Genomic DNA, 27,292 nt, shown 5'->3' with positions numbered 1-27,292 from the left:
ACGTGACACAAACCTTGAGCGCAACGGGCCGTTTCCACTTTGTATCCCAGCATCCGTCTCTCACGTCAACAAACAAGGAGCATCACACACAGTGCAGGACGCTCACTCACAGGCTGATTCTTACAAACAAACATATTATCATTTTCATAGACACACGCGCACGCACGCACACACACACACACACACACACACACACACACACACACACACATACCCATCGAGAGCAGACTATTTTCTTTGTCGCTGAGCATGGCTGCCTCGGACGGGAGTTGGTGTGTGAGTCATGACAATAATTCTTTCCATATGTGACTGTGTGACTGCTGTACACTGGGAGAGAGAGGAGGAGGAGGAGGAAGAGAGAGAGTGGAGGATGGATGAGGGGGAGGAGGAGGGGGTGAGGGGGAGGAGGAAGAGAGAGAGAAAAAGAAAGAAGGAGTGGGTGTGGGAGAATGAGGGAGAGAATGAACATGGCTTTCATTCGCTCTGTGTTTTGTGTGTGTGTGTGTGTGTGCGTGCGTGCGTGTGCGTGCGTGTGCATGTCAAAAACAGAGAGAATGTTGAAGGTTGCAGACTATAGTGAACTGATTGAGAAATGGGGGAGGGAGTGAACGACTAAACACTGGGGTACATTGAGAGAGAGAGCGAGAGAGAGAGAGAGAGAGAGGGGGGGGGGGGGGGGGGGGGAGGAGTAGTAAACCAGCAGTAAAATAAGTCTTGGAGACCGACTCAAAACAAGGATAAACACAATCTTTTAATGAGACAAGCCACGTGTTACAGTGAGACTAATACCCTCCTGGATGGTCAGTAGCTCCACTTCCCTTTCGAAGATGGAACTCACAACCCCCTGAAAGAACCGATGAGGAAAGAGAGAGAGAGAGAGAGAGAGAGAGAGAGAGAGAGAGAGAGAGAGAGAGAGAGAGAGAGAGAAAATGAGGGGCGATGAAGAAGAGGCCCAGCCAGGAATATAATTTGATCACGTCCCGTGAGCTTGGAGGGCACAGGGGGAAGAGGAGAGGGGGGAGAGGGAGAGGCCTTGTGTCATTGGATGGCCTAGTGTGAGACGGAGAACAGCTGAGAAAGTCCCTGGCTGGAATCTTCGTCCTCTTGACTACGGGACACAGCGGGAGGAAGGATATAGGATATAGATCTCGCGTAGGATTGATCTGAGGTTGGTACCGCTATTATATTCACATGCTCAGGCACAGTTGTGTTGTCCTTGTATCTGTGCGTGCGTGCACAGTTGCATTGTCCTTGTATCTGTGTGTGTGTGTGTGTGTGTGTGTGTGCGTGCGTGCAGTGTATGATTGTACTGATTCCCTCTTCCCTCTTGAAGCTCTTATTCTTTTATTGTATGCAAAGAGACCCGGGTGTGATAACGCACTTCAGAGATCAAGTCCTGTAGTCCTCTATGACTCGACTCGTGTAGGTGACATGTTAACCGATTGACACGGTCACAGTAAGCGCTTGGGTTGCTCTCGCGGCGGCGGCGCGTCGGTCTGGGTTTGCTGCCACCGCTGGACAACAGAGGAATGTGGGAACGGTAGCTGCTAGCCGGCTCTGAATGTGGGAACGGTAGCTGCTAGCCGTCTCGATCTTGAGTGACTTTGACTCAGCTCTACCTTCTACCCTCTGTCCTCTACTGTAGCTGGGACTGGGAAAAATTCTGTAACAGCTGCCCATGAGTCATGCGTTTGACTGTCTTCCCACATGTCTCTCTCTCTCTGTCTCTCTTTCGCTCTGTCTCTCTGTCTTGCGCTCTCTCTCTCTCTCTCTCTCTCTCTCTCTCTCACTCTCTCTTTCTTTCTCTCTCTCTCTCTCTCTCTCTCTCTCTCTCTCTCGATCCGCTCTTATAATTTTCAATTCCTCGTTGTTACACTCTGGACTAGTGTTTCCTTACTTGTAGAAATTCATTAGAATGACTTGATGTATAAGTTGCTCTTCGTTTGACTCTTTGGCTGAGCGCTCTGCTCTATGGCCATTAGTCAGTCTGGTTAGTGTTGCTATCCATCTGTTACCTATAACTATATCCTCTGTACACCCTATAATCGTTCTTTCCTGCCCTTCTCTTACCCCCGTTTTCTCTTGTCCCTTCCTCTATCTTCTCTTCTCCACCTCCTTTTCCACCTACCCTCTCTCTCTCTCTCCTCCCCCCCCCCCCCCCCCCCTCAGTCCCAGTATCTGGGCTGCCTTTTCGTCCACTCCGGCTGGCCCCTGTGTCTGGAGGAGAAGGTGGTCGTCCAGCTCTCCACGCTGGACTGGAGGCTCCTGCGCGGTTCCGACTTCTACCTGCAGGTGGTGCCCTTCTCCACCCGCTGTCCCCGGCTGGCCCTCAAGTGCCTGGCCCCCGGGGGGCGCACCGTCCAGGAGATCCTGGTGCCCGAGTCGCAGCACCCCCTGGTGTTCACCACCGAGTGGCTGCACTGCGTCAACAAGGAGCGCGGCCACAAGAGAGAAGGTGAGGGAGGAATTGCGTGGCAACGAGGGAGGGTAAGAGATGGAGAGAACAGGTTCAAACGAGTGGATGGAGGGATTCATTTAAGAGGATACGGAATGGTACGAAATGGAATTGACATTTTAAAATAGTTAAAAGTGTTTAAAGTATTTATTTATTTTTGTTCTCCTTTCCTCACGGCCGCTTCTCTCTCTCCTCATGCAGTCGGAGGGGGTCTGGACACTTGCCTGGTCAGCACCTGTGACGGGGTGGTCCGGCTCCCGTGGAAGGAGGTTGTCTACCCTAAATTTGTCCACGATCCCACTGAGGAGGTGGGCCTGATGTCCCACCAGGACCCCGTGACCGGCCACCTGCCCAGCGAGGGGGGGGGCAGCTTGGGCGGCTGGGGCGGCTCCTCCTCTGGAGAGCTGGACTCCTGGTCCTGGGATGAAGAGGAGGACGATGATCTTCCTCTGGATGGGGTGGACTCAGAACCCGCTCTTCCCCGGCGAAGGCGCAGCGAAGACGGGCTCGGGCGGACAGCGAGGCACCCCCAGCTGGACGGGGACTACGTGGAGCTCCTAGAGCCCAGAGGGGGCCCCGACGGAGGGGCTGACCCCAGGCAGAGGTACCTGGAGATGCACAGGATTTGTAAGACCAAGACCTTGCCACTGTGCAGAAGGAGTAAAGCCATTAAGCTCCGTAAAGGAAGAAGCTGGGGGTTTGGGAGGCTGGACGGGGCAACTGGCTACCGAGGGGTTCTGGGTGGCAAGAGAGATGCAGTGACTCCCAGGGGAGATTTACCCTCTCGGCCCCTGCCAAGAGTCATTGACCTGGGCAGAGGGAGGCGGTCCTCCTCTCTCCAGGACTCTGATGACGGAGATAAAACCGGCAGAGAACCAGAGGGCCTGGGAAGCCAGGGCCTTTATTTTGAGGGTCCCTCCAAGGAGAGAAGGCCTGGCGTGGGCAGGGAGAGGGAAGGTAATTGCCCCACAAAGCCATGCAGGGACAGCCATGGAAGTAAGAACTCCGGGAGTGATGACAGTTTGGTAAAAAACGATGCCCATGACTTGGCCACTCACAAAACGCACGTTATAGAGGGCCAATCAGATGCCGGATCGCACTCGGACTCTGTGTTCGAGGATACAGACAAACCACTGAGTGGAGACAGTGATGCCACAACGCCCACATCAGACGCACCCGAATTCGGAAAAAAAACTGAGGGGCTATTGGCCGGCACTGTGGGTCGTGGAGTGAACCCTACCAGCCCATCGGTCGGTGGAACTAAAACGAATGAATCTCAGTCGTCTGGTAAGACTTCGAAAGGGGAGACGGGCGACTCGACAAACCTTTCTGGATCTTCAGCCCCAAAGACGAGCACAGCAGATGAGAGGGAAGAAGATAAGACAGAGGACAGCGTTTGTCCCAGAGTAAAAGAAGTTAAGACGGCAGGATTCAGAGCACCAAGGTACAGTGGATCTCACAGACCTTCTCATATGCAAAACACTACCCTCCTGCCTCACATTGTTTTGTCAATGTTAAAAGCGGTATTTAATTGCCGGCAGATATGTAACAGAATACATTATGCATGCTATTGCCTGACATGTCAGACCTGTGGAAGGCAACTCGGCACTGCACACAGTCTCTTCCTTTCAAGCAACTTCAAAGCAAGCAATAATCCGGGTCACGGCACCAACTGTTAGATCCTGATCAATCTGGCCAGTATCACGTCTTCGTCTGTTGTGGCTCTCCATCCAATTCCTCTGCGTTGTGTCATTTTAATGGTCCTGACTAGAGTTGTTCCGATACCGATACCAGTATCGGAAATGCCGCCGATACTGCCTAAAATGCTGGTATCGGTATCGGCGAGTACACGTAAATTCTAGCCTCCGATCCCATGATGTAATTTATCTCCTGCCGAGTCCTGCGGAGAGTGAGGATTATAAAATGAACATGTTTTAAAGTGTGATGCTGTGTCATTTTAACAGCAGATACACTTTCTTAAATTCCATTGTCCCCGACAGTGCGGTGTGACGGGGAGCTCGGACGGGATGTGTTTTGCTGGTGTTATGATAGCATTAGCTGGAAAGATAGCTAGTTGGAACAACATCCGCTTTAACGTTACATCAAATCACCAGATGATCGCCTGTCCTTTCTCCAGGACCTAACACTGTCCGTGACCGTCTATCAACAATAATGCACCCACGGTGAATTGTATTTAAGTTAAGTAGCTACTGACTAGCGTTAGCTGACTATTACTAACGTTATCAAATGTCAATGCGGGAAGACGAGCTAGGTCAGTTAGCTTAGCTTGATAACGTTACCGTGTCTAAAGTTGGTGCTATTTATAATCCAGCAATAATGGCTGCAGACCTGCAAGCAAAGTACAGCAAGTGCCAAAGAGTCTGAGGCGGAGTTTCAAAAGAGAATGTTGAATATTTATTTTGCATCAAAAATCACAACATGAACGTTCTATCTGCCACTAGCTTACAGACTGAATAGGGTATATCTGCAGAGCCACGGAGTAGCGAGTGCAACACCGTTTAATGTCCGTGTGGATCATTGGAGTAGGGTATATCTGCAGTGCTGCAGCCCATACTCATTGATTAATGATACTAATACAAATCTATACAATCACCTGTTGTTGAATAAATACCATTACTTTCCAGTTATTACTAAAAACAGTATAACAGTATCTGTAAAAAAAAAAAAAAAAAAAAAAAAAGTATTTATATAATTTTTTTTTTTTTTTTTATGCACTGGTATCGGATAAATATCGGTATCGGCCGATACCCAAAGCTTAGGTATCGGAATCGGATCGGAAAGGGAAAAATGGTATCGGAACATGTCGTGGCTTCCTTCCATTGTCAATCAATCAATCTATCAGTCTTTCCATCAAGCCAATAGACGCTTTAAACAGACAGTTCTAACTTGTTTCTTTCCTTAGATTACTCACAGTTCGAAGTGTTGATTGGCCTCCGATGGTTTCGATGATGTTGCGATGTGTTTGCTCAAAATAAAGTACCAAACATTTGCACATGCAACAAAGAAAATAGGCCTTTACAATATTCAAAAGAAAATATGCAAAACTCAAAGTAAATAACAAACAACTTAGGTATTCTTTCTTTCTTGGTAATGCTTATATAACTTTATAACTTAAAGGGTATTTGTACAAGTTGTATGTACGTATAATACGAAAAGGTACGTTATGAAAAGGTAGGAAAAAGTATGAAACGATATGAAACGGTTAAAAACTGTTTCCCGACCGCGTCTCTCAACAGGTTGCCTTCAATGCGGCTTTTGCGCAAGGCGCTGTGGGATTTGTAGTCCTTTGTAGTGCGTTGACTACAGACGTCACAATTAAGTGGCTTTCTTATGAAAATCAAAATACTGGCTCTAACATACCGGCCCCTATTGTTATGGGCATCTTTAATAACAATAAACAAAAATTCAAAAGAGCCAGACAAAGTAAAGTCTTCATATTCTATTTGAGATAGACAGGATGTCTTAATTGTCCATCTTCAGTTATTTCCCTATTCTAAGGCGGGCACCAGTAGGCATATTTTGCTTATTGGTCTTTCCAGCGTGTTGGTTTTTGTTTTAAGAAGAACCCTCCGAATCAGTCCTCCAGATCCAGGACGCGTCTCCATAACTCTTGCCATTAACCAGGATCCACGAGGTGCATTTGAATCCATAATTAACACAATGTCTCCACGTATGAAGTTCCTTTTGACGCGATTCCATTGCTGTCTTTCTTGCAAAAGTGGTAGATATGCTTTGATCCATCTGGTCCAAAACAAATTCGCTATATACTGCACTTGTCGCCAGCGGCGTCTTGAGTATATATCTTGCTGATGAAATACGCCTGGGGGCAACAAAGGTTTGACCTTGAGCTGTAGCAAATGGTTTGGTGTGAGAGGTTCCAAGTCATTTGGATCATTTGACACTGTAGTTATAGGTCGGCTGTTGAGAATTCCTTCAACTTCACACAGAACTGTTGAAAGGCTTTCATCATCAAGTGTTTGTTGTTTTGTGATAGATAGCAGAATTTTCTTTACAAGCTGGATTAGTCTTTCCCATACTCCGCCATGATGTGCTCCGTAAGGAGGATTGAAGGTCCATTTGACATCATTTTGCTGGAGAGCTTGTTCTATTTTGCTCAGATTCCACTCTTTTATAGATTCCTTCAGTTCTCTTTCAGTGGCAACGAAATTAGTTCCATTGTCCGACCTCATCTCCAATACTTGTCCTCTTCTGCTGATGAAACGTCTGCAGGCATTAATGCACGAATCTGTATCTAACGAATGAGCTACCTCCAAGTGCACCGCTCTGGTTGTTAGACAGGTAAAGAGAACTCCATATCTTTTCACAATGCTTCGTCCTCTTTTCACTTCCATTGGGCCAAAGTAATCCACTCCAACATATGTGAATGGTGGTAGGTCTGGTGTAATTCTGTCCTTTGGCAGATCTGACATCTTTTGTTCTCCTGCATTTCCATGCATGCGTCTGCACACAGTACATTCAGATATTATTTTTCTGGCTAATGCATTGGCACATGGTATCCAGTATTTTTGTCTTAACCTGGATAACATATGATTCCTTCCACTGTGACCAACTTGTTGATGAATATCTCGAAGTATGGTTTTAGAGACATGGTGGTGTTTGCCAAGAATGGTTGGGTGCTTTGCTTCCTCAGGCATTGCCAATTTGTTTAGCCTTCCTCCAACCTTTAGTAATTCCTTCTCGTACACTGGATCCAATTTATACAGTGTACTACTTCCTTTGATGGGTTTTCCCCTTTTCAAAGTGTCCACTTCCTCTGGAAAAGACTGTTTTTGACAGAAACACAACACTGCTGTTTCAGCCTTATCCAAGTTATCCTTAGAGAGTGTGAGACCTCTCATAGAGTCCTTAAAAACTCTCATCTCCTTCTCAATCATCTTTATTCGATTTGGTTCTTGTGCTTGAGTAGAAGTAAGTAGTTCCTTCCTCTTCTTACTTAAAAGCAGCAAGAGGTGTTTTACTTGAAGGAACCATGCAACTGCTCTTTTCAGTTTCCTCCAATCAGAGTAGTGATGCACTAGCTTGCTTGTGCCATTTAGGTCAGTTGCAATGGTTGGGTTCACATTGACTTTTCCCTTCTTTACCTCCGGATCATCAGGATAGCTGTCATTGACCAGTTTAAGTGCGTCCGGAAACTCAGGCCATTTGTCCTCAGGTTCTTTCAGAAACAATGGACCATTTATCCAAGTCTCACATTTCAAGAATGATTCTGCTGTCAATCCCCGAGATGCATAATCTGCTGGATTCAGTTTAGTGTTGATGTATTTCCACTGTGATGTTGCTGTTGCTTCTCTTATCAGACTGGTTCTGTTGGCTACAAATGTCTGAAACCTTAGCGTTTCATTCATGATGTATCTCAGAACAGATGTACTGTCGGTCCAGAAAACAGATTTGCGTAATGGGATCTGCAGCTCGGTTCTGATCATCTTGTCCATGCGTACTGCCAGTACTGCTGCTGTGAGTTCCAATCTTGGGACAGTAACTTTCTTCAGAGGCACGACACGTGACTTTCCTGACATGAAGGATATGTGAACGTCTTCATCTTCATTTGTCATCTTAAGGTAGGTGACAACACCGTATCCAATCTCGCTTGCATCACTGAAATGGTGCAATTGTGCAGATTTGATTTGTCCATAATTCTTTGGTTTGATACATCGATCAATCTTGAAGCTTTCTATCTGCTTTAATCCCATGAGCCATCTTTGCCACTGTTTCTTGAGAGCTTCCGGGATTTCTTCATCCCACCCACAATTGAGTTTGCACAACTCTTGTAGGACGTGCTTTGCAGTGAAGATAAATGGTGAAAGAAATCCAAGTGGGTCATACACAGAGCAGACTGTTGAAAGGATGCCTCTCCTTGTGGCTGGTTGAGATTTTAAGCAGACTTGAAACTTGAACACATCTTCCTCCACATGCCACTGTATCCCTAGGGCTCTTTCTATTGGAAGACTGTCTTGGGTCTCTAAATCCAGGGTTTTTACCTCTTTGGGTTTTTCACTCTTTAGGATAGAGGCCAGCACAGTTTTACTGTTGCTTGTCCACTTTGTTAGATTAAAACCTCCCATTGCACAAAGATCTTTGAGTTCTTCACATAACTCCACAGCTTGATCCGCAGAAGCGACAGATTTTAAGCAGTCATCAACATAGAAGTTTCTTCTGACAGTGTCAACAGCCTCTGCAGAGAAATCATCTTTGTTGTCTTCAGCGGTTTTAGTGAGAGCATAGGTTGCACAACTTGCTGATGAAGTGGCACCAAACAGATGTACTGTCATCCTGTACTCAGCGAGAGGTAAACTGACATCTCCTCCTGGCCACCAAAGAAAGCGAAGATAATCTTGATCGGCAGGAGCCACCTTGACCTGATGATACATCCCCTCGATATCAGCCATGAAAGCTATCTGCTCTTGTCTGAATCGAATGAGCACACCAAGTAGCGTGTTGGTAAGATTGGGACCCTGAATAAGCTTGTCATTTAATGAACATCCTTGATAAGATGCAGAACCATCAAACACTACACGAATCTTGCCCTTCTTTGGGTGATGAACCCCATGATGTGGTATGTACCACACCTTTCCACTCTCAGGTTTGAGCTGCTCTTGGGGCACTAGTTGAGCGTGACCCTTTGCTATCACAGCCTCCAAGAAAGTTTTATATTCATCCTGGAAAACGTTGTTCCTTTTGAATTTCCTTTTTAATGATTCTGCTCTCTGCTCTGCAAGTTTGCGATTGTTTGGCATCATGATATTCTTCTGTTTAAATGGAAGTTCAAGCTGATAATGTCCATCTTTGATTTGAGCTGAATCTGACATGATCTTTAAAAATTGTTCGTCTTCAACTGACATTTCTTTCTTCTCATCACAACCTCGCTCTGGAAAGTCATGATTGTATTGCTGCTTCAGCAGCTCACCTATGGCTGTCACCGATATCCGATTAACAGCAGCACATGAAGTATTCTCAGATTCAGAGGTTTCCTGATTCAGTCCATTCACAACCCAACCTAGGACTGTCTTAACAGCAAAGGGTCCTCCATTCTGACTGTTTATTATTTTCCACGGCTCCATCAGCTTTGGTGCATTTGTTCCTATAAGCAACCCGATTTCACAATCCAATTCAGGCAACTTAATCTCTCTTAGATATTTCCATTTATTTATGGCCTCTTGAGTGGGAATATGCTCTTTTCCAGCAGGAATCTCCTCTTGTGTGTACACTTTAGGCAGCTGATAAAAATCATTGCCTTCGATGCAACTCACTTCAAGACCTTTGACAAAGGAAGTGTCAATCATTTTCTCCTGACCCATTGTTTTTAAGAGGATTTTTGTTCTCTTGGCTTTGGCATGCAAATCTTGTTGAAGGGCTTCAGTACAAAAACTTGCAGTGCTTCCCTGATCCAAAAATGCATAAGTTTGCACAGTCTGGTTCGAGTTTGATAGCTTTATTTGAACTGGAATAATTGGTAGGGTTTGTTGATCACCGGCCCCAGTGTGGTTTCTGCCATTTAAAGAGACCAATGCACTACTTACAGAAGCTGCTTGGGCGTATTTATCAGAGTTGTCCTTTTGTTCCATCCTTTTCTTGTAGATGTGCAGTATTGTTGGATGTTTCATTGAACAAACTTCACATTTCATTATTTTCTGGCAGTCTTTGCTTAGGTGTCCTTTTGTTAGACAGCCAAAGCAAATTCCTTGTGCCTTTAAGCAGTCAATCTTGTCATTGTGAGATTTTGTGTTTATCTTGCATGTTTCAGAGGTGTGTTCTCCTGCACAAAATACACAGCGCTTCTGAACAGTAATGCCTTTATGGTCTGACTTGCTTTTTTGGAAAGGTGTTTGCTCTTCATTGACTGGTGGGCTTGTCACAGTAGCACAACATCCCTTATAGCCATGAGCAGGCTTATTGCTGGGTGGTTTGTACACTTTGGTATCCCTTTTTGGCATGACATCCTGTATGTCTCCAAACATGGGGTCTGACACAATGCGTGCATGCTTTTCAATGAAGTCAACCAATATTGGAAACTTTGCTCTTCTCTTATTGTGTTCGTAATATGCATATGCATTTGTTCTCCACTTTTCCCTAAGTTGAAATGGGAGTTTCATGATCACATTTCTCATGTTTGATGTGCTATTCATTTCATCCAGAAACTCAACATCTTCCATTGTGTTACAACATCCACGAAGAAAGATAGCATAAGAATGAAGTGCTTTTCTATCTTCACTCTTAATGGCATTCCAGTTCAGCATTTTGTCCAAAGTAGCTGCTGCGATTAAGAGTTGATGTCCATAGTTCTCTTGGAGCAGTCTTTTGGCTTCCAAAAAGCCCTTTTTTGGCTCCATGTATTGACAACCTTTTACCAAGTCTTTAGCTTGGCCTTCTGTGTACTGCTCTAGAAAGAACAGCCTGTCTTTGTAATTGTCAGTTTTGTCTTCTATTGTATGTTCGAACATTCTGATGAATGAAAAATGGATCTCCTTTAAAGATGGGTATTTCTCTGGATGGGAGTAATGTTAAGCGTTGCTCTTTCATTAGCATTTCAGTTATTTCATTTTGTCGCTGCATTACTTGGATAAAGTCATTGCTTTCTGTCCGAGAGCTTTGTCTGACTTGGATGGAGTGATGCTGCTGTGCTGATGCTTCTGTCCTTGTTGTGGGCCTTGGCTGTAGTACTTCGACATGGCCACTAGGGGCTGCATGACTTGAGTTAATTGAATTGAAGTCTATGAAACTCCTTTTATTTTCCTTCTCCACAGGTTTTCCTTGGTTCTCTTCATCCAGGAAATCATCATTTACATCTGGCTGACCAGTGTCATACTGCTCCTCCCCCTGGTTAAGGTCAGGATCAAAGCCATCATCCTCAAAAGCTTCCAATGTTTTAATTTGGGCTGTTGCTGCATCAATATCAGTTTGAAGCTCAAGCCTTTCCTTTTTAGCTCTGATATTGGCTTTCATTGCTTCAAGATCAGCTTCCTGTTTTTCAAGCGAGTGTTTCTCGGATAAGGAAGCAGAACGTGAAATAAGCCCAGCTCTCTCTATCTCTATTTTTCTTCTTTGTGATGAAGCTGTTGAAGATTTATTGCTGCCACTATGGCTTTTACCTTTTTTGCTTGTCATGCCCACTGATGTTGCTTTATGTGGGCTTGGCATACGTGCAACATATGAGCCATGGTCAGAAGGAGGCACATGCTCAAAAGAGGCAGCGCTAGCTAATAGTGTTGTCAAAAATATCGAAGTATCGATAAATATCGATACTGAATATTTAAAACGGCTTCGATACTCATTTCCCGAAGTACCGATACTTTCTGCAGTATCGGTACCAGCTGGCTTGCTCCCGCAAGTTGTTGACAGACAGACTCGCTGCCAGAGCCTTGCCCTTAGCTCACGGAACGATCATAGAGCCAACACTAGGTAGCTACTAACGTTAGCTCACGGAACGATAGAGCCAACACTAGGTAGCTACTAACGTTAGCTCACGGAACGATAGAGCCAACACTAGGTAGCTACTAACGTTAGCTCACGGAACAATAGAGCCAACACTAGGTAGCTACTAACGTTAGCTCACGGAACGATCATAGAGCCAACACTAGGTAGCTACTAACGTTAGCTCACGGAACGATAGAGCCAACACTAGGTAGCTACTAACGTTAGCTCACGGAACGATAGAGCCAACACTAGGTAGCTACTAACGTTAGCTCACGGAACGATAGAGCCAACACTAGGTAGCTACTAACGTTAGCTCACGGAACGATAGAGCCAACACTAGGTAGCTACTAACGTTAGCTCACGGAACGATAGCTACTTAGCCAACACTAGGTAGCTACTAACGTTAGCTCACGGAACGATAGAGCCAACACTAGGTAGCTACTAACGTTAGCTCACGGAACGATAGCTACTTAGCCAACACTAGCCAACTACTGCGAAATCGAATGCCAAACTGATGATATCAGACGTTGATATCAGGAGCTATCAGTAGCTAGCCAGCTAGATAACAGGAGCTGCTCATGCACTCGACTGTGACGGGGAGGAGGAGGGGCAAGGCGTGCACTGCTGCAGCAGATTTACGAGTCTGATCTGACTGTCACAGAGCTGAGGCAGCGAGCCCAGTTAGCTGTAAAAATCTCTCTCTCTCTCTCTCTCTCACACTCTCGTCATAACTAGAAAGGTGCGCTCAGTAGACCTAAAATCTCCAGCAGCCACTCTCTCTTTCTCTCTCTCTCTCTCTCTCTCTCTCTGATCTAAAGATAAACAAAGGGTTTTAAAAGTGTATTTATCTTCTCGTATAGTACCAGAGAGAAGCTGAGGAGAATCAACCAGCAACAAAAGCTAAATTTGTTAAAAAAAAAATATATATATATATATATATAATAAAAAAAATATATAATTTTTTTTTTTTGGTATCGAAAGTATCGAAAGTATCGATACTTTTCAAGGTATCGTATCGAAGTCGAAATTCCAGTATCGTGACAACACTACTAGCTAACCATTTCTTCATCACATCTTGAAACTCATTGAAATATGCCATTCTTGGGAGATACCAGTCAACATGATCACTTTCTTGTTCTTGCTCTGACAGCATGTCTTGCACTGAGTCATGTGCGTTTGAAAACTCTTTGGAGAGTAATTGAAAAACCCCATAACAACCTTGCACCTGGCTGATATTCCCATAATCAATCATGAGTGAATCAATCTCATTTTTCTTTCTTGAGACTTGACCCAATTTCGTTTTCCTTTTTTTAATTAACTGCGCCAGTTTACCTTCAAAAGCCTTTTCTGTAAGTTTTATATTTCTTTTTGGTCTGACGTCAGCATTTTCAACAGGCACTTCTGGCTCATTCACGTTTACCGTTAGGTCCGTATGAGTTTCAATATCCACATTTTCCTTTTCAGCCATTGTTATGCTTTATTGTCATTAAACATCCACTTGTAAAAAAAACAGCTGTCCTTGTTCTAATGTTGCGCTTTGTTGTTGTGCGGCCCGAATCCGCGTCAGCCAGACAAACTGTATTAAGCGCGCCCCTCAAGATGCGCTCCTGTTGTGCGGCCCGAATCCGCGTCAGCCAGACAAACAAATGTATTAAGCGCGCCCCTCAAGATGCGCTCCTTGAATTACGTTCCACACTTTATTCATAAGCGAATTTATTCCACTGGCAGCATTTGACTGTACTGTATTGCGACATCCACAGCATGCAGCATAATAATTAAGCCTTTTTCATAGAAATCCACTTGTCACAATGCAGAAAGTCAATGCGGTCCGGTCCTTTTATTCATAAGCGAATTTATTCCACTGGCAGCATTTGACTGTACTGTATTGCGACATCCACAGCATGCGGCATAATTAAGCCTTTTTCATAGAAATCCACTTGTCACAATGCAGAAAGTCAAAGCGGTCCGATCCTTTTATTCATTCTGAAGTCCGTGATTTGTAAACTCACGATTCACATCCGCTCCATTGATTCATTAATCATTTCCAATAGTATTTAATTACTTCTATTTATGGTGGCAACCATTTAATTCCACACGGATTTGTCCGTCTCGAGAGTTTTTAACAATGTCGTGGCTTCCTTCCATTGTCAATCAATCAATCGATCAGTCTTTCCATCAAGCCAATAGACGCTTAAAAACAGACAGTTCTAACTCGTTTCTTTCCTTAGATTACTCACAGTTCGAAGTGTTGATTGGCCTCCGATGGTTTCGATGATGTTGCGATGTGTTTGCTCAAAATAAAGTACCAAACATTTGCACATGCAACAAAGAAAATAGGCCTTTACAATATTCAAAAGAAAATATGCAAAACTCAAAGTAAATAACAAACAACTTAGGTATTTTTTCTTTCTTGGTAATGCTTATATAACTTTATAACTTAAAGGGTATTTGTACAAGTTGTATGTACGTATAATACGAAAAGGTACGTTATGAAAAGGTAGGAAAAAGTATGAAACGATATGAAACGGTTAAAAACTGTTTCCCGACCGCGTCTCTCAACAGGTTGCCTTCAATGCGGCTTTTGCGCAAGGCGCTGTGGGATTTGTAGTCCTTTGTAGTGCGTTGACTACAGACGTCACAATTAAGTGGCTTTCTTATGAAAATCAAAATACTGGCTCTAACAGAACATCTCTAGTCCTGACGTAATAATAATTCTCCACCTCCGTAAGAATTCGACACTTCGACAACGTGAAATACCTTACAAGGAAAAGCGTGGTTTTATTTGATAAACAGAAACCTCAGCTCAGATGTTAACAGATGTTATTGTCCTTGAAAAGGCTATTCTAATGATCTTTCGGTGTGTTCGTCTATCGTCCTTTTGTTATTCAGTCCAATAGTGTTCAGGCCTGGTCTTTAGTCTAACCCTCCTCGCGTTAGCCGAAGCTAATGATGATGTGGCATTCTCCCCCCCCCCCCTCCTCTCTGTGATGAGAGGAGTAGGGATGGGTACCGAATTCGGTACTTTTGAGGTACCGAACCGAAACACGTCGGTACTACCGAGTATCGAATCAAGTGAGAAACCGAAAAAAAAAATAAAAACTTTTTACTTTTTTCTTTTCATGTCAACGTTCACACGCACAATATATGCTTACCTAGTATTTGACTTGATTCAACAACAAAGCAGTCGGAGCAATGACAAGCCGAAAACTGTCGAAATTGTAGTTATTTGAAGTTTGGATTTTTTTTTTACGACTGAGGTAGGTAAATTACATTTCTTGAGACTAAAGTACCGAAAAAAGGTACCGTTGGGTACCGGTATCGATTCACAGGTACCGGTACCGGTATCGGTTCAAATGTGAAAGGTACCCATCCCTAGAGAGGAGAGAGTATCTTGGTCTCTTCCCTCCTGTGGGATTCGTTTCTTTGGTCTCCCAGATTTCTAGTCTGGCCCTACCCGGAACCACCGTCAGCTTTATAGGATCTTCGTCATAACTATGATAGCCCACCCCTTTCTGGTTGTCATGTGCCGCGTTGTCATGACAACTGTGTTAATAACCTTTCACACCATTAAACGTTTCATTCACTGTTGCATTAAAGAGGTCACCCCTCTCCCTCGCTCTGTACCGCTCCTTATCTTTGTTTTGTCTTCCAATCGGAATTTAAAACAAACCCCCCTCGCTGGCAGTGTGCTTGTGAAACCTCTTCTTCTCCACCGTCAATATCATCCCGTGATGATAATGATATTACCCTCTTAAAGCGTCTCTTTATATCAGTTTTATAAACCAAATATACATTGAAAAAACCACCATTTTCTCTCACTAGGGAGCCGTAAACAGTGGGGGAGGGGAGACCAGACGACTGGGCAAGACAGACAGTCGCCCACGTCGCTTTATTAGCTACTATTTGTCTTATACACAAGATAAAAATAGCTCACAAACAAATGAGTGACTGTTTGAGTTGAGGAAACATGAAAGGCTGGAGCCCCCCCGCACATCACCCCCCCCCAACTAAATAAAATGGGCACATGGCACGGTGCAGTGATGTACTATACCCATGCGAAACCAGAAGGTAAGCATCTTTAAAGGTACATTTCACAATTTTCACTAGCAAGCAGGTGCAAATCACGGTGGCCGAAGCCAATGAGACAGGTTTTCTCCACAAATGTAATTTTGTTATTACGGAAGAAGTTCATTTTCTACATGCAGTATACTGTAGCCTTTAGCATAATAAACAAATAAGTGGTCATTCAAAAATAGGCTTCTCACTAAGTCGATTGGTTTACTAATCAATTGTTAGGGTCTAAGTTGACATTTCAGTCGATTAGCAGGTTTTCTTTTTATGCTGAATGAGTTATTACTCACTAGTAGGGGTAGGTACACGTATCCGTACCGAACCGAACCGTTTCAGTGTGTACCGTACCGTACCGAACGGCTGTGTAGTGTACCGAACGAATACAACGGTATGTTAATCACTAACGACCGCCCACCGGGGGCTGTTTTTTTTCACAATCTAATATAATAATAATAATAAAAATTCGATTATTAATTTCAATATACAATATTCGTTGACAGCCCTACAAGTACAATTAGTTACTGCAAGTTTGGAAAGCCAAACTTTCCCCCACTGTACCGAAAACCCGTACCGAACCTTGACTTCAAAACCGAGGTACGTAGCGTACGGTGGTTTTTGTGTACCGTTACACCCCTACTCACTAGTCATAATTGAGGGTGTAAGAATTTCATTTTGAAACTGAAAATGATCTTAAATGAACATGCCAACTTTTTGGGAAATTTGCTTATTTGCCATCTACCCTGGAGTTAGACAAGCAGATACATACACGTTTCCTCTCTGTGCATGCATTAGGCTTAGGGAACAGCCGCACAGTTAGCCTAGCTTAGCATCATTCACTGGAAGTAGGTGTGCCAGTGTAGCCTAGTTCCCAACAGTCACGAAATACACTCCAAATATAACTCCAAAACATTCCTGTAAACATGTTGTGACTTGTGTATTTACCACGTGGTGAAAAAAAATTATAATAATTAGACATTTTAATTTTCTAAGCAGATAATATCGGAAATCTTTTTTGCCGAACCACTGCTGCCTGGGCACAGTGATTTCATCACCTCAAAAGCCCCATTTTTTCAAAAAACAACAGCCTAAGCCTAATGCATGCACAGAGAAGAAAATGGTATGTATCTGCTTGTCTAACTCCAGGGTAGATGGCAAACAAGCAAATTTCCCAAAAAGTTGGCGTGTTCCTTTAATGAGTGAAGAAACAGGATCGACTATTCCTGAGTCACGTTATATGTTTGGCCAGCTGCTTTAAAATTTTAAGTGGAAAGACTTGGTGAATTCTACGCCGCTAGTCGTTATTACTGAAGAAGACAAGAGAAGACAAGCGCCCGTCAATCACTTTAGCTGTTGCCACAAAAACATTCACAATAGACCTGTTCACTGTTTACAAACAAACCGTGTTCGAGCCAACTGAGTCACGTGACTAAGTTGCCCCGGACCTGCGCTAAAAGAATACAATGGGGCTCTATGGAGAAACCATGGCACTCCCCTGACTAAAAGTTGTTTCTAACTAAAATAGCTGGATGTAATTCTGCCAAATCAGCATGGCTATGAGTGTGAGTCTTTCACCTTTTACATATCTAGCTTTGGCATGGATTGATTGATTAGATCGCTAGCATGGCTAACAAATGCAAATATATTGTAGTCTGCCCCATTGTTCTGACCAGGATTACGTTCCTTTCTGCCCCGGTGATGCGCACGCACACGAGTCTGACGTATACAGTGATCGGGTCTATACGGTTTGGTGTTAGGTCCTTTTTGCAAGATTGCATTAATGTGTGGTATGTGGTAGGCTTGGGCGGTATAATTTTTTTCATACCTTCATACCTTGATGACCTAATACCCCGGTATACGGTATATGACGGTATGACTTTCATTTTCATCAGGGGGGGGGGGGGGGGGGCAACCCGTGTTACCAAGTAAACAAATCACGGAGATGGCCAATTAGCCCGCAGCATCCGAGTGCTACTATCGTTAGCTCTCAGAATGGTAGCCAGAAGCCTGCAGCATCCTAGTACTACTAACGTTAGCTCTCAGAATCGTAGCCAGAAGCCTGCAGCATCCTAGTACTACTAACGTTAGCTCTCAGAATGGTAGCCAGAAGCCTGCAGCACCCTAGTACTAGTAACGTTAGTATTGTGTATTCAAAAACGCACCGGACTGCGACGTAACGTTTTACCGTTTATTTGCTTGCGCCACCAGTGCACAACAACACACAGTCTCGTTACCACAACGCTTTACGGTATTTTCACAGCACTGTCGCAACATTACCGTAAAGCGTGAACACCGTTGTGATCCACATACACAACAGTTAGCTCTCAGAATAGCCAGTTAGCCAGCAGCACCAGCAACGGTAAGCGTGTCTCATTTAATTTCCACCACTGAAGCGGGGTTTCCCCTCCTCCTGTGTGTAGAAGACAACCAGCTCTGCGTGTGCCCTCTGCTGGCGTGTGTGTGCACTACAACCAACCACTGTCAAAACTCCGTTTCAGTGTAATATAAACTGAAACGCATCTGTGATTTTGACGGTATTGATTTTCAATACCGTCGGGATTTCTAAATACCCTGGTATACCGTAATACCGTCATACCGCCCAAGCCTAGTATGTGGGGTATGTCATTCTACAGATTTTGGCAATTAAGTAAACTTGATAACATTTGATTAGTCCACAAAACAAACCCTATGATTATTAGTCCAATAAGAAATGGTCCAATAGTTGAGGACCAAGCAAAGTTGTATACATATTATTTTTGGTTAGAAGCACAATCCCACATTCTGCATATAGAGGGTCCAGAGTGTGTGTGCTGAAGATGAGGACAGTTCTACCACTCAGTGCTGCTATAGAGGGTCCAGAGTGTGTGTGTGCTGAAGATGAGGACAGTTCTACCACTCAGTGCTGCTATAGAGGGTCCAGAGTGTGTGTGTGCTGAAGATGAGGACAGTTCTACCACTCAGTGCTGCTATAGAGGGTCCAGAGTGTGTGTGCTGAAGATGAGGACAGTTCTACCACTCAGTGCTGCTATAGAGGGTCCAGAGTGTGTGTGCTGAAGATGAGGACAGTTCTACCACTCAGTGCTGCTATAGAGGGTCCAGAGTGTGTGTGCTGAAGATGAGGACAGTTCTACCACTCAGTGCTGCTATAGAGGGTCCAGAGTGTGTGTGCTGAAGATGAGGACAGTGTCTGCTACTCAGTGCTGCTATAGAGGGTCCAGAGTGTGTGCTGAAGATGAGGACAGTTCTACCACTCAGTGCTGCACAGAATAGCTTTAGTTTGTATATAGCTTGCCCTTTCAGAGCCTCTGGCTGGCCTGTTACAGGAGCACCATAGTTTGACCCGAAAACATCAGAGGTTTTAACTTTATTATTATTATTATTTTTTTTTTCTCCTTTTTCCGTTTTTCTCCCCTCCCAATGTTAGTCGTTATGCCAATTCCCAATCCCCTTCCTGGTCGTTGCGCACTCTACCCCCTACCGTCGGTCTGGGAGGGTGGAGACTAGAGCTACTGCATTACCGCTGTATCGCTGTTACATCACACCCACCGCAGAGTTAGGCTGAATACCGCATCACCGCTGTTTTTTATAATAATAATAAAGTACCCTGCTCTCGTTGGGCTTGCGGCTCTGCAGATATACCCTACTCCTCTGTCGAGGTTCCAAGCGACCCTATTGGGTACCAGAAAAGTCACGTGAAACACTGCAGACCACTGATTGGTCAGAAGAGAGACGCGTCACACGTTGGAGCGTCCTGCAGTGTGTTACCACCAATCGGCAAGCGCGTATTAGGTTTTTACTTCTTGAATGTCAGCCATTGATCAGAGCTCACAACACGGCTAATACGTTAGCTCCCGTCAGAGTGGATTACCGTCGCTCCTCAGGAGTACTAAACGAGGCATAATGATTTTACTGCAACGAATGTTATAATAAAAGCCCTTCGTTCTATACACTTGTCTGATTGAAAACTTTATTAACAGACCGCAGAATGGGCACAACTCGGCACGCTCTGAGCAAAGAAAGGAACTGGGATATGAATTGAGTAATGCTTGCCTTGCTATGGTCCGGTAAATACGCTGATGTTATTGAACGTGTAACTATATAACGTTAATGCCACAAAACGAATGCCTTTGTAATCATAAGTAGTAACGTTATAATAATAATAATAATAATAATAAGAAAGGGTCGGGGGCAATGTTCCCCCTAAGCTGCACCTGTGCGCGCGGGCGCACATGGCAAAACGCTCCCGCGCACATCTGAAATCTGTTGCGCACAGAAACGTTTGTGTAAAATATGCATGTAGTTAAATTGACTGGCGCGTTGCACCGAATACTACGGTAACCTGTTGCTGTGACGTTAGAGAAGCCTCGCTTTCAGTGCTTTGTGGGCGTCGCTACTGCACGCTCACACAGACACACACAACAGATGAGGAAGTGGACAGATCAGACCAGCATCGCTGGCTCCGCATGCCAACGCGAAAATGTACATTACAGATGAACTGCAGAGAAAATTCCCAATGTATCGTCCCGGGCGAGTTTAATTGGAAGCGGAGTGCAACGAGTGCAAAGCTTGCTTGACCATATGTTTCTGTGTCTAATAAAGGTGCTGGCGATCTCAAAGCTCACATGGACACAGAAAAACATTACAAACAAAGCAGTGCGAGGCGAGAGTTTGATGGCAAAGTTGACCGAATTGATTGAAGTATGCAGCTATACAGAGAGAAAAAGAAAATAATTGAAAACTATTTTGATGCCTCAAAATGATGTTTTGGTTTGATAAGATGCTTATGATACAATCATTCTAAGGATTATGTGTGTAATAAATTAGTTTAGTACACTAATTGCAACAAATCTGAAACTGCATAGTGCACTTTTAAATTAGTATCTTTGTGAGATTACTGTTTTATAATATACATTACATTGAAAAGATACAAAGATATATTTTTTAAAGATGGATTTTCTAATACAGAAGAGGTATTATTTAGAATATTACTTCATATTTTTCTTGTTATTTATTTTGTCCAGTAAGACTTGAAAATATATATTATTTTGTCATAGGTTGATTTTGTTATTTTCTTGATTTGTCAGATAGATTTTTAGGCATAATACAGCATGTCGAGTAACTTTGGTTATAGAGAGATATTATTTTGTATTATAAAATTATATAAACAATAATTTTATATCAATACAGAGGAGGCATACTTTAAATATATTATAATGATAAGGCATCTTTGAGTAAACTTTGAGTATCATTAAGTATCTTGAGGCTGAAGGCAGAGTGTCCTCTTTAAAAAAAATCACAATATGGTCACCCTTGAAGTCGCATTATAATTCACTTAATAAAATAATGACGAGTCAGCCTCCTAAAAAGACAAAAGTTAGTGACACGACTCATACCAAAGTAAGGACTTTGCTCTGTATCGTCAATTAGTGGTAAAATAAATATTTGATTAAGGAATATAATATGCATTTTTGTATTATTTCTCTGTGTATCAGCTAAATGTATATATTTTTATGTTAGACATTGAGGGAAATTAAGATTCTCAGATTTTTTACAAACCGCCGCTTATCAACTAACCGGTTAATCGGCAGGTGACGTATGTTGCTCAGTAGTTGCTGATGTCTGCTCAGGAGGTTTGAGTGTTTGCTCAGACCGAAAAAAAATTTGAGGGAACATTGGTCGGGGGGGGGGGGGGGGGTAACCGCCGGGCGTGCCGCTACCACCCCTGCCCGCTACCACCCCTGCCCGCGACACAGAGTGAACGGCGCACGACCAGAGGGGAGACTTCGAATCCGTGTTTCACTTTCAATAACGAATGCGTGCTTGCCGAATCCCAAACAATATACATGCTGCAAAGTCATCCTCTAAAGATAGACATTTAGACGGGGCGGCTAGGTGGTGTAGTGGGCAAGGCACTCGCCACCAGTGTGGAGACGCTAGGATTCGAGTGTTTGAATCCAGCTCTCCACATTGTTTTCAGTTTAGCTGGTCGTCCACAGTAATACACATTGGCCGTATTACGGGGAGGGAAAACTGAAGGGTGGGGATCGAACGTTGTGAACAAGCGACTCCTACAAGTCGGTTGGTGCGCCTGCGCAGTAGAATCAGGAAGTGTCGGGGGCAGCGTGAGCCTCCCACGCGTTACTCCTCGCCACTGAGAGATCGAGCTGCGCAGGTGAAAAGATGCGACTGCTGTAACCTCAAGTACCGGAGGGGACTTGTGCTATGTATGACTTAGTCCACATTGCAGCCGGCTTGTGGGAGGCAAGAAACAGCGTTCGTGACAGGGGAGGGTTGAATTGGATGATACGAAATTGGGATGGGAGGAAATATAGAAAAATGGGAGAAAAAGTGGATCAAAAAAGATAGACATTTAGACTAGAGGCAGGCTATATGCTATAAAGAGTAGACTACAAAAAAAATTAAAATGCATTCAAACTTTTTTTTTGTGTGTGTGTGTGTGCGGTAATAACCGCAGCGGTAGGAAATATTTCGCAAAATTTGTGCAGTAAGGAAAACATCAATACCGCGGCAGCTCTAGTGGAGACTATCACATGCTTCCTCCGACACATGTGTACCCAGCCCACCGCTTCTTTTCACCTGGCAGCGTGGACTCTCACAGGGAGTGTAACGTGTGGAAGGTCACACTACCTCTCTCAGATCCTTCCCTCGCTGTGCAGGCGCCTCGACTGAACTGTAGGAGTCGCTGTTTACAACGACCCAGACCCACCCACCGGCTTCCCTCCCGCTGACTCTGCCAATCGAGCCAGTATGACGGCCGGCCAAGCCGGAAGCAACGCTGACAGCTGGATTCGATACCAGTGTCTCTTGCGTTGGTGACGAGCGTATTGTTTTAACTTTTAATATAGTTGCTGGTGTGGCGGCTGACGGAAGCCTACCTGTGCCGTTGGCCCATCACAGTAGAATACACAGAAACATAAACATAAACATGGAGTAATTCATTTTCGTATAGCTTTTTGACTCCGTGTTGCACAAGTTATCGCTATGCTTTCACAACGCTCTAAAATGTGGTCACATTTTTCAGAATCTCAACACTGTCACGAGACATATGATGATGAGATCCCAAACCGCCTGATTATTCATGTTGTGTTGGCCGACTTCACTCAGGCAGAGACATGCAGGGAACAGCACAAAGCAAGCAGCTTTTGAAGCAGGGCTTGAAGCCAAATTCTCACACACATAATACACACACACACACACACACACACACACACACACACACACACACACACACACACACAGAGACACACAGACACACAAACACACACACACACACACACACACACACACACACACACACACAGAGACACACAGACACACAAACACACACACACGCACACACACACACACATTGCACTGCCCTGCAGAAGCTAACCGCAGTAAAAAAAAAATAAAAAAATGTATGAGTGAAATTGAACTTCTCAATATCTGTTTCATGCTCTGTTTTAGAGAAAAAAGGGTCTAGAGAATTGCAGCAACTACAAAACCACTGTATATTCAGTATTTAGGGTGGATAGTCAAGAATTTAAAGTCTTCTCAGTTTCACTGTTTGCGTAGTTACTGCGGTTCGCTTCTGCAGGGCAGTGAAGTACAGTATACTGTAGCATTGACTCCATGCTGAAAAAAAGTGAAAGGTGAAAGAGGGTAAACTCGCATATTTTTCTTCTGACCATCAATCTTTCTGTGTCTAAAGGTGGCAGTAGACTGAAAACGGTCGACTTGCCCGAAATAGAAATGTTCTTTATACTCTGTGCGGCCGCTGCACCAGCCGTAGCTTACCGCCGAGATTCTGACCGCTCAGCAAGACGGGGCACATTGCGCTGAGAATCTGACTGCTCAGGCTAGTAAGGCGGGGCACATTGCGGTGGCCGCTGAGATTCTGACTGCTCAGGCTACCAAGGCAGGGCACATTGCGGTGGCCGCTGAGATTCTGACTGCTCAGGCTACCAAGGCAGGGCACATTGCGGTGGCCGCTGAGATTCTGACCGCTCAGGCTAGCAAGCAGGGGCACATTGCGGTGGCCGCCTGCCAGAGCTAACGCACAGCTTTGTGTTCCCTGCAAATGGGTCATTTTGTTCCTTAACCGCCCAGCGTTTTTTTTTTTTAACAACAGATGTATGTTTATTTTGCACCAATTCTTTGTTGTTGCCGCCATCTTTAGTGTTACAGCCCCTCACACTCCAGTTCTCAGGCTGCAGCTGGTTTGAAAGCGAAAGTAAACAGGCTTCTCTGCTGGCTGTGGCTCCAGAGGAGTTGAACAGTTCTGGCTCTGCTAGTTTCTTTTCTATCTTTTGGCGCTTTTTTGGTGGACAAACCACTGCGCATGTGCACCGTGACTCGCGACTGGAGTCTAGCTCTGCTAGCACACATAGCCTACTGTGTACAGACGGTTTCAAACTGTATTTTAAATTAGAAAGCAAACTAAATAAATGGAGATAAAAAGAAATCTCAATTTGGTCAGTATTGTCATTTGGACACGCAAAGCCATTACTTTAAGTTGCAGGCAAGAAAGACAAGTCTGTCCACTGTCTCCGGTTTTAAAACTGCCCTGTTGCAGGTCACAAAAATAATAATCGATATAGATTATTAAAATATATCGTGATAATTATCGTTATATCGCCCTAGGCCAGCCCTAAATCAAATCAAATCACATTTATTTGTAAGGCCCGACAACACACGTTAACACATCCTGCGCCATTCACGTTGTACGACGTGTTTCAAGTTCATGCGAATTCTGCCAATCCACGGCGTACGACGTTATTGAGATCATATTTCATTTTTTCGCCATGTTATTCATAATTCCCTCACGGAGCCTGGGCTGATGCAGTGGGAGCATGCACAACTCTGCAACGCTTCAATACTGCCCCCTGGTGGATGATCGGCGAGTTGCCAAACCGGAAATGGCTGAGTCAATCTCGGTGCGTCTTGGAAATGCGTCCGGCACTCGCATATTGTCACGGGACTCAAGACACACACCGTAGGGGGCTCCAGTAGCTCACCGCGTATCTCGGCGCTATTTCTGCATCGGGAGGAGCCGTGCTGCGTCACGGTTCTGGTTGACTCCGAGTTCGATTCCTGGACCCGCCGGCATTTGCTGAATTTCTTCCCCTGTTCTCCCTCCCGTTTCACTCTGTGAACTGTCGGTCATGCTTGACCAGAAAAGCGATAAACGCTAAAAAATAAAGTAAAAAAAAAAGAAGACACACACCGTGTATATGGATCGCTGCCATAACTCAATAATCGACATGATTTGGGCTGTTATTATTATTATACAAACCGGAAATGGATCGACTCGATCGCCGTCACATAAGTGGGATCTTTTTGCTCCAGTCTCACCGGCCAACGGTAAGAGGACACTGACGTAATTTTCAGCGCGTTTGTTTATTATTATCCATGCAAACTGCTCCGATCAATATATCACCCATACTACATAAAGCATTTACTGACGATCACGGAATTATAAACGACCCCCCCCCCCCCCCGTTCACCCGCGCATGATCAGTCATAACGTTTAGGATCATGTACAGTTGAAATTTTTAATATAGCGTGTAACGCCAACAAACGGCATTTGATAATCTATATATGCGTTTATGCCTATATCTCACGTTCTAGGAATTACTGCAGAAAACGATAAAAACATTTATATTCTAGACGGTATTTTCGTATGAACCCGTGAATGAAAAAGTAAAGCGTTCCTACATCCTGAACGATAGATAATCGATGTTGAATGGGCCATAGTAATGTCAATTTAGCAATACAATTTAAAAAGTTATAGCCCTGCAAAGAAGGTAAACATCTCCATAGGCTTAGACTGGTGGCAGTGATCAAACATTGATGGATATAAGCGTGGCAGGGAATGTGTTAATGTCCCCATGGGCCGGACACGTCTTCTTTAAACAAGTCAAGAAGAAACATAACAATAAGTCAAGAACAAAACAAGAACACCATAAGGTCCAACAAATTTTAAATAAATGCAAATAAATGAATGAATGCAAACACTCCCAGACGCGTGTATGTTAGGGTTTGTAACCGACCTCAAACGCAACGGCACAGAGAGAGTTGTTCAGAGTTAGCCAAAGCAAGGGCGTATTTATTTTCAGAGTTACAAGATGGAATGAAGTTGAGCAACCGAACAAACGGGGAATCTGGCATGTGAAGATTGTTGCTGCTCTGCAGATACTCCCAGTAAGTGGTGGTGAGGAATTGGCTTGTGACGTCTGAAGCGGCTCTGCAGATCCTCCCAGCTTTCACTCCCGGTGGAAACGGAGAGAGAGAGAAATCAGAGTTAGCCCAGCGCACAACAGAAGCAGAGAGGTGACTGATCCAGTATATATCCAAGTGACTTGATCTTCGGTGTACCACACACAAGCTAGCAGAGTCCAGAGAAAAAACAATACGGTAATCCAAAGTGTAAATCCAACACAAAAATAGGTGAGAACAGTACAAACAAAAACGGGATCTCTTCGGTGTTTCACAAACACACAAAAAACTGATGATCCAAAAAGAACTGTTTCCAAAAACTCACCAGAGCGCAACGCGTAAAGCGGGCAGATAACGGGGCGCAGCTCCGAACGGGGAACCAGGTTCTCCACAGGGATCTCTTCACGAAAGTCCTGGAGAGCAAAAGACAGGAAACAGCGACGGGGAAGGCAGGCAAATGCAGGAGTAATTCAGAACGATCCAACATCGATAGTAGGGGGATCAGAGTATATAAAGCCACAGGGCGCTGATTACAAGCTGTGACAGCTGCGGGATGAAATTGATACTTGCTCCAGAAGCGTGTGGCGGGGAAAGCACCAATCAACACGGCACCTTACAGTAACGGAGCGTGTGGCGGGGAATGCAATTAATCAACAAAGTACCTTAAAGGAACGGAGCGTGTGGCGGGGAGCGGACCAAACCTCACAGTACCCCCCCCTCCACGGGAGCCACCCCGCGACCAGCCCGACCCGGCTCGCCCGGATGGGCACGATGGAAGTCGGTGATCAGGCCGGGATCCATGATGAGCTGGCGGGAGACCCAGCTCCGTTCTTCCGGGCCGTACCCCTCCCAGTCCACCAGGTACTGGAAACCTCGACCCCGCCGTCGAACGCCCATCAACCGGCGGACCTGCCACTGGGGGTGTCCGTCCACCATCTCGGGAGGAGGCGGGTCCGGAGCAGGAGGCATCAGGGGACTGAGAGAGACAGGCTTAACCCGGGACACATGGAAAACGGGGTGAATGTGCATGGACGCAGGAAGCTTAAGGGGAGACACTGCAGGTGAATAGGGTAAAAAAATTAACTAATAGATATCACA

At 44.6% G+C, this 27,292-nt stretch overlaps 1 protein-coding gene across 1 annotated transcript in view; it reads left to right on the top strand.

The window, feature by feature from the left end:
• arhgef40 (Rho guanine nucleotide exchange factor (GEF) 40) overlaps positions 1 to 27,292 on the top strand; it is a gene marked incomplete at its 5' end in the record, with an annotated part of 150,210 nt that overhangs the window by 28,581 nt on the left and 94,337 nt on the right. The window contains 2 exon segments of the mRNA XM_084327787.1: positions 2,170 to 2,455; positions 2,657 to 3,899. Coding sequence (XP_084183913.1) covers positions 2,170 to 2,455; positions 2,657 to 3,899 — 1,529 coding nt within the window.

The sequence above is a fragment of the Notolepis coatsorum genome (assembly GCF_963971535.1).
Source record: "Notolepis coatsorum genome assembly, chromosome: 13".
Classification (NCBI taxonomy): Eukaryota; Metazoa; Chordata; class Actinopteri; order Aulopiformes; family Paralepididae; genus Notolepis; species Notolepis coatsorum.
Note: the sequence above shows the minus strand (reverse complement) of the source record. Positions and strands in the feature narration are given on the sequence as shown.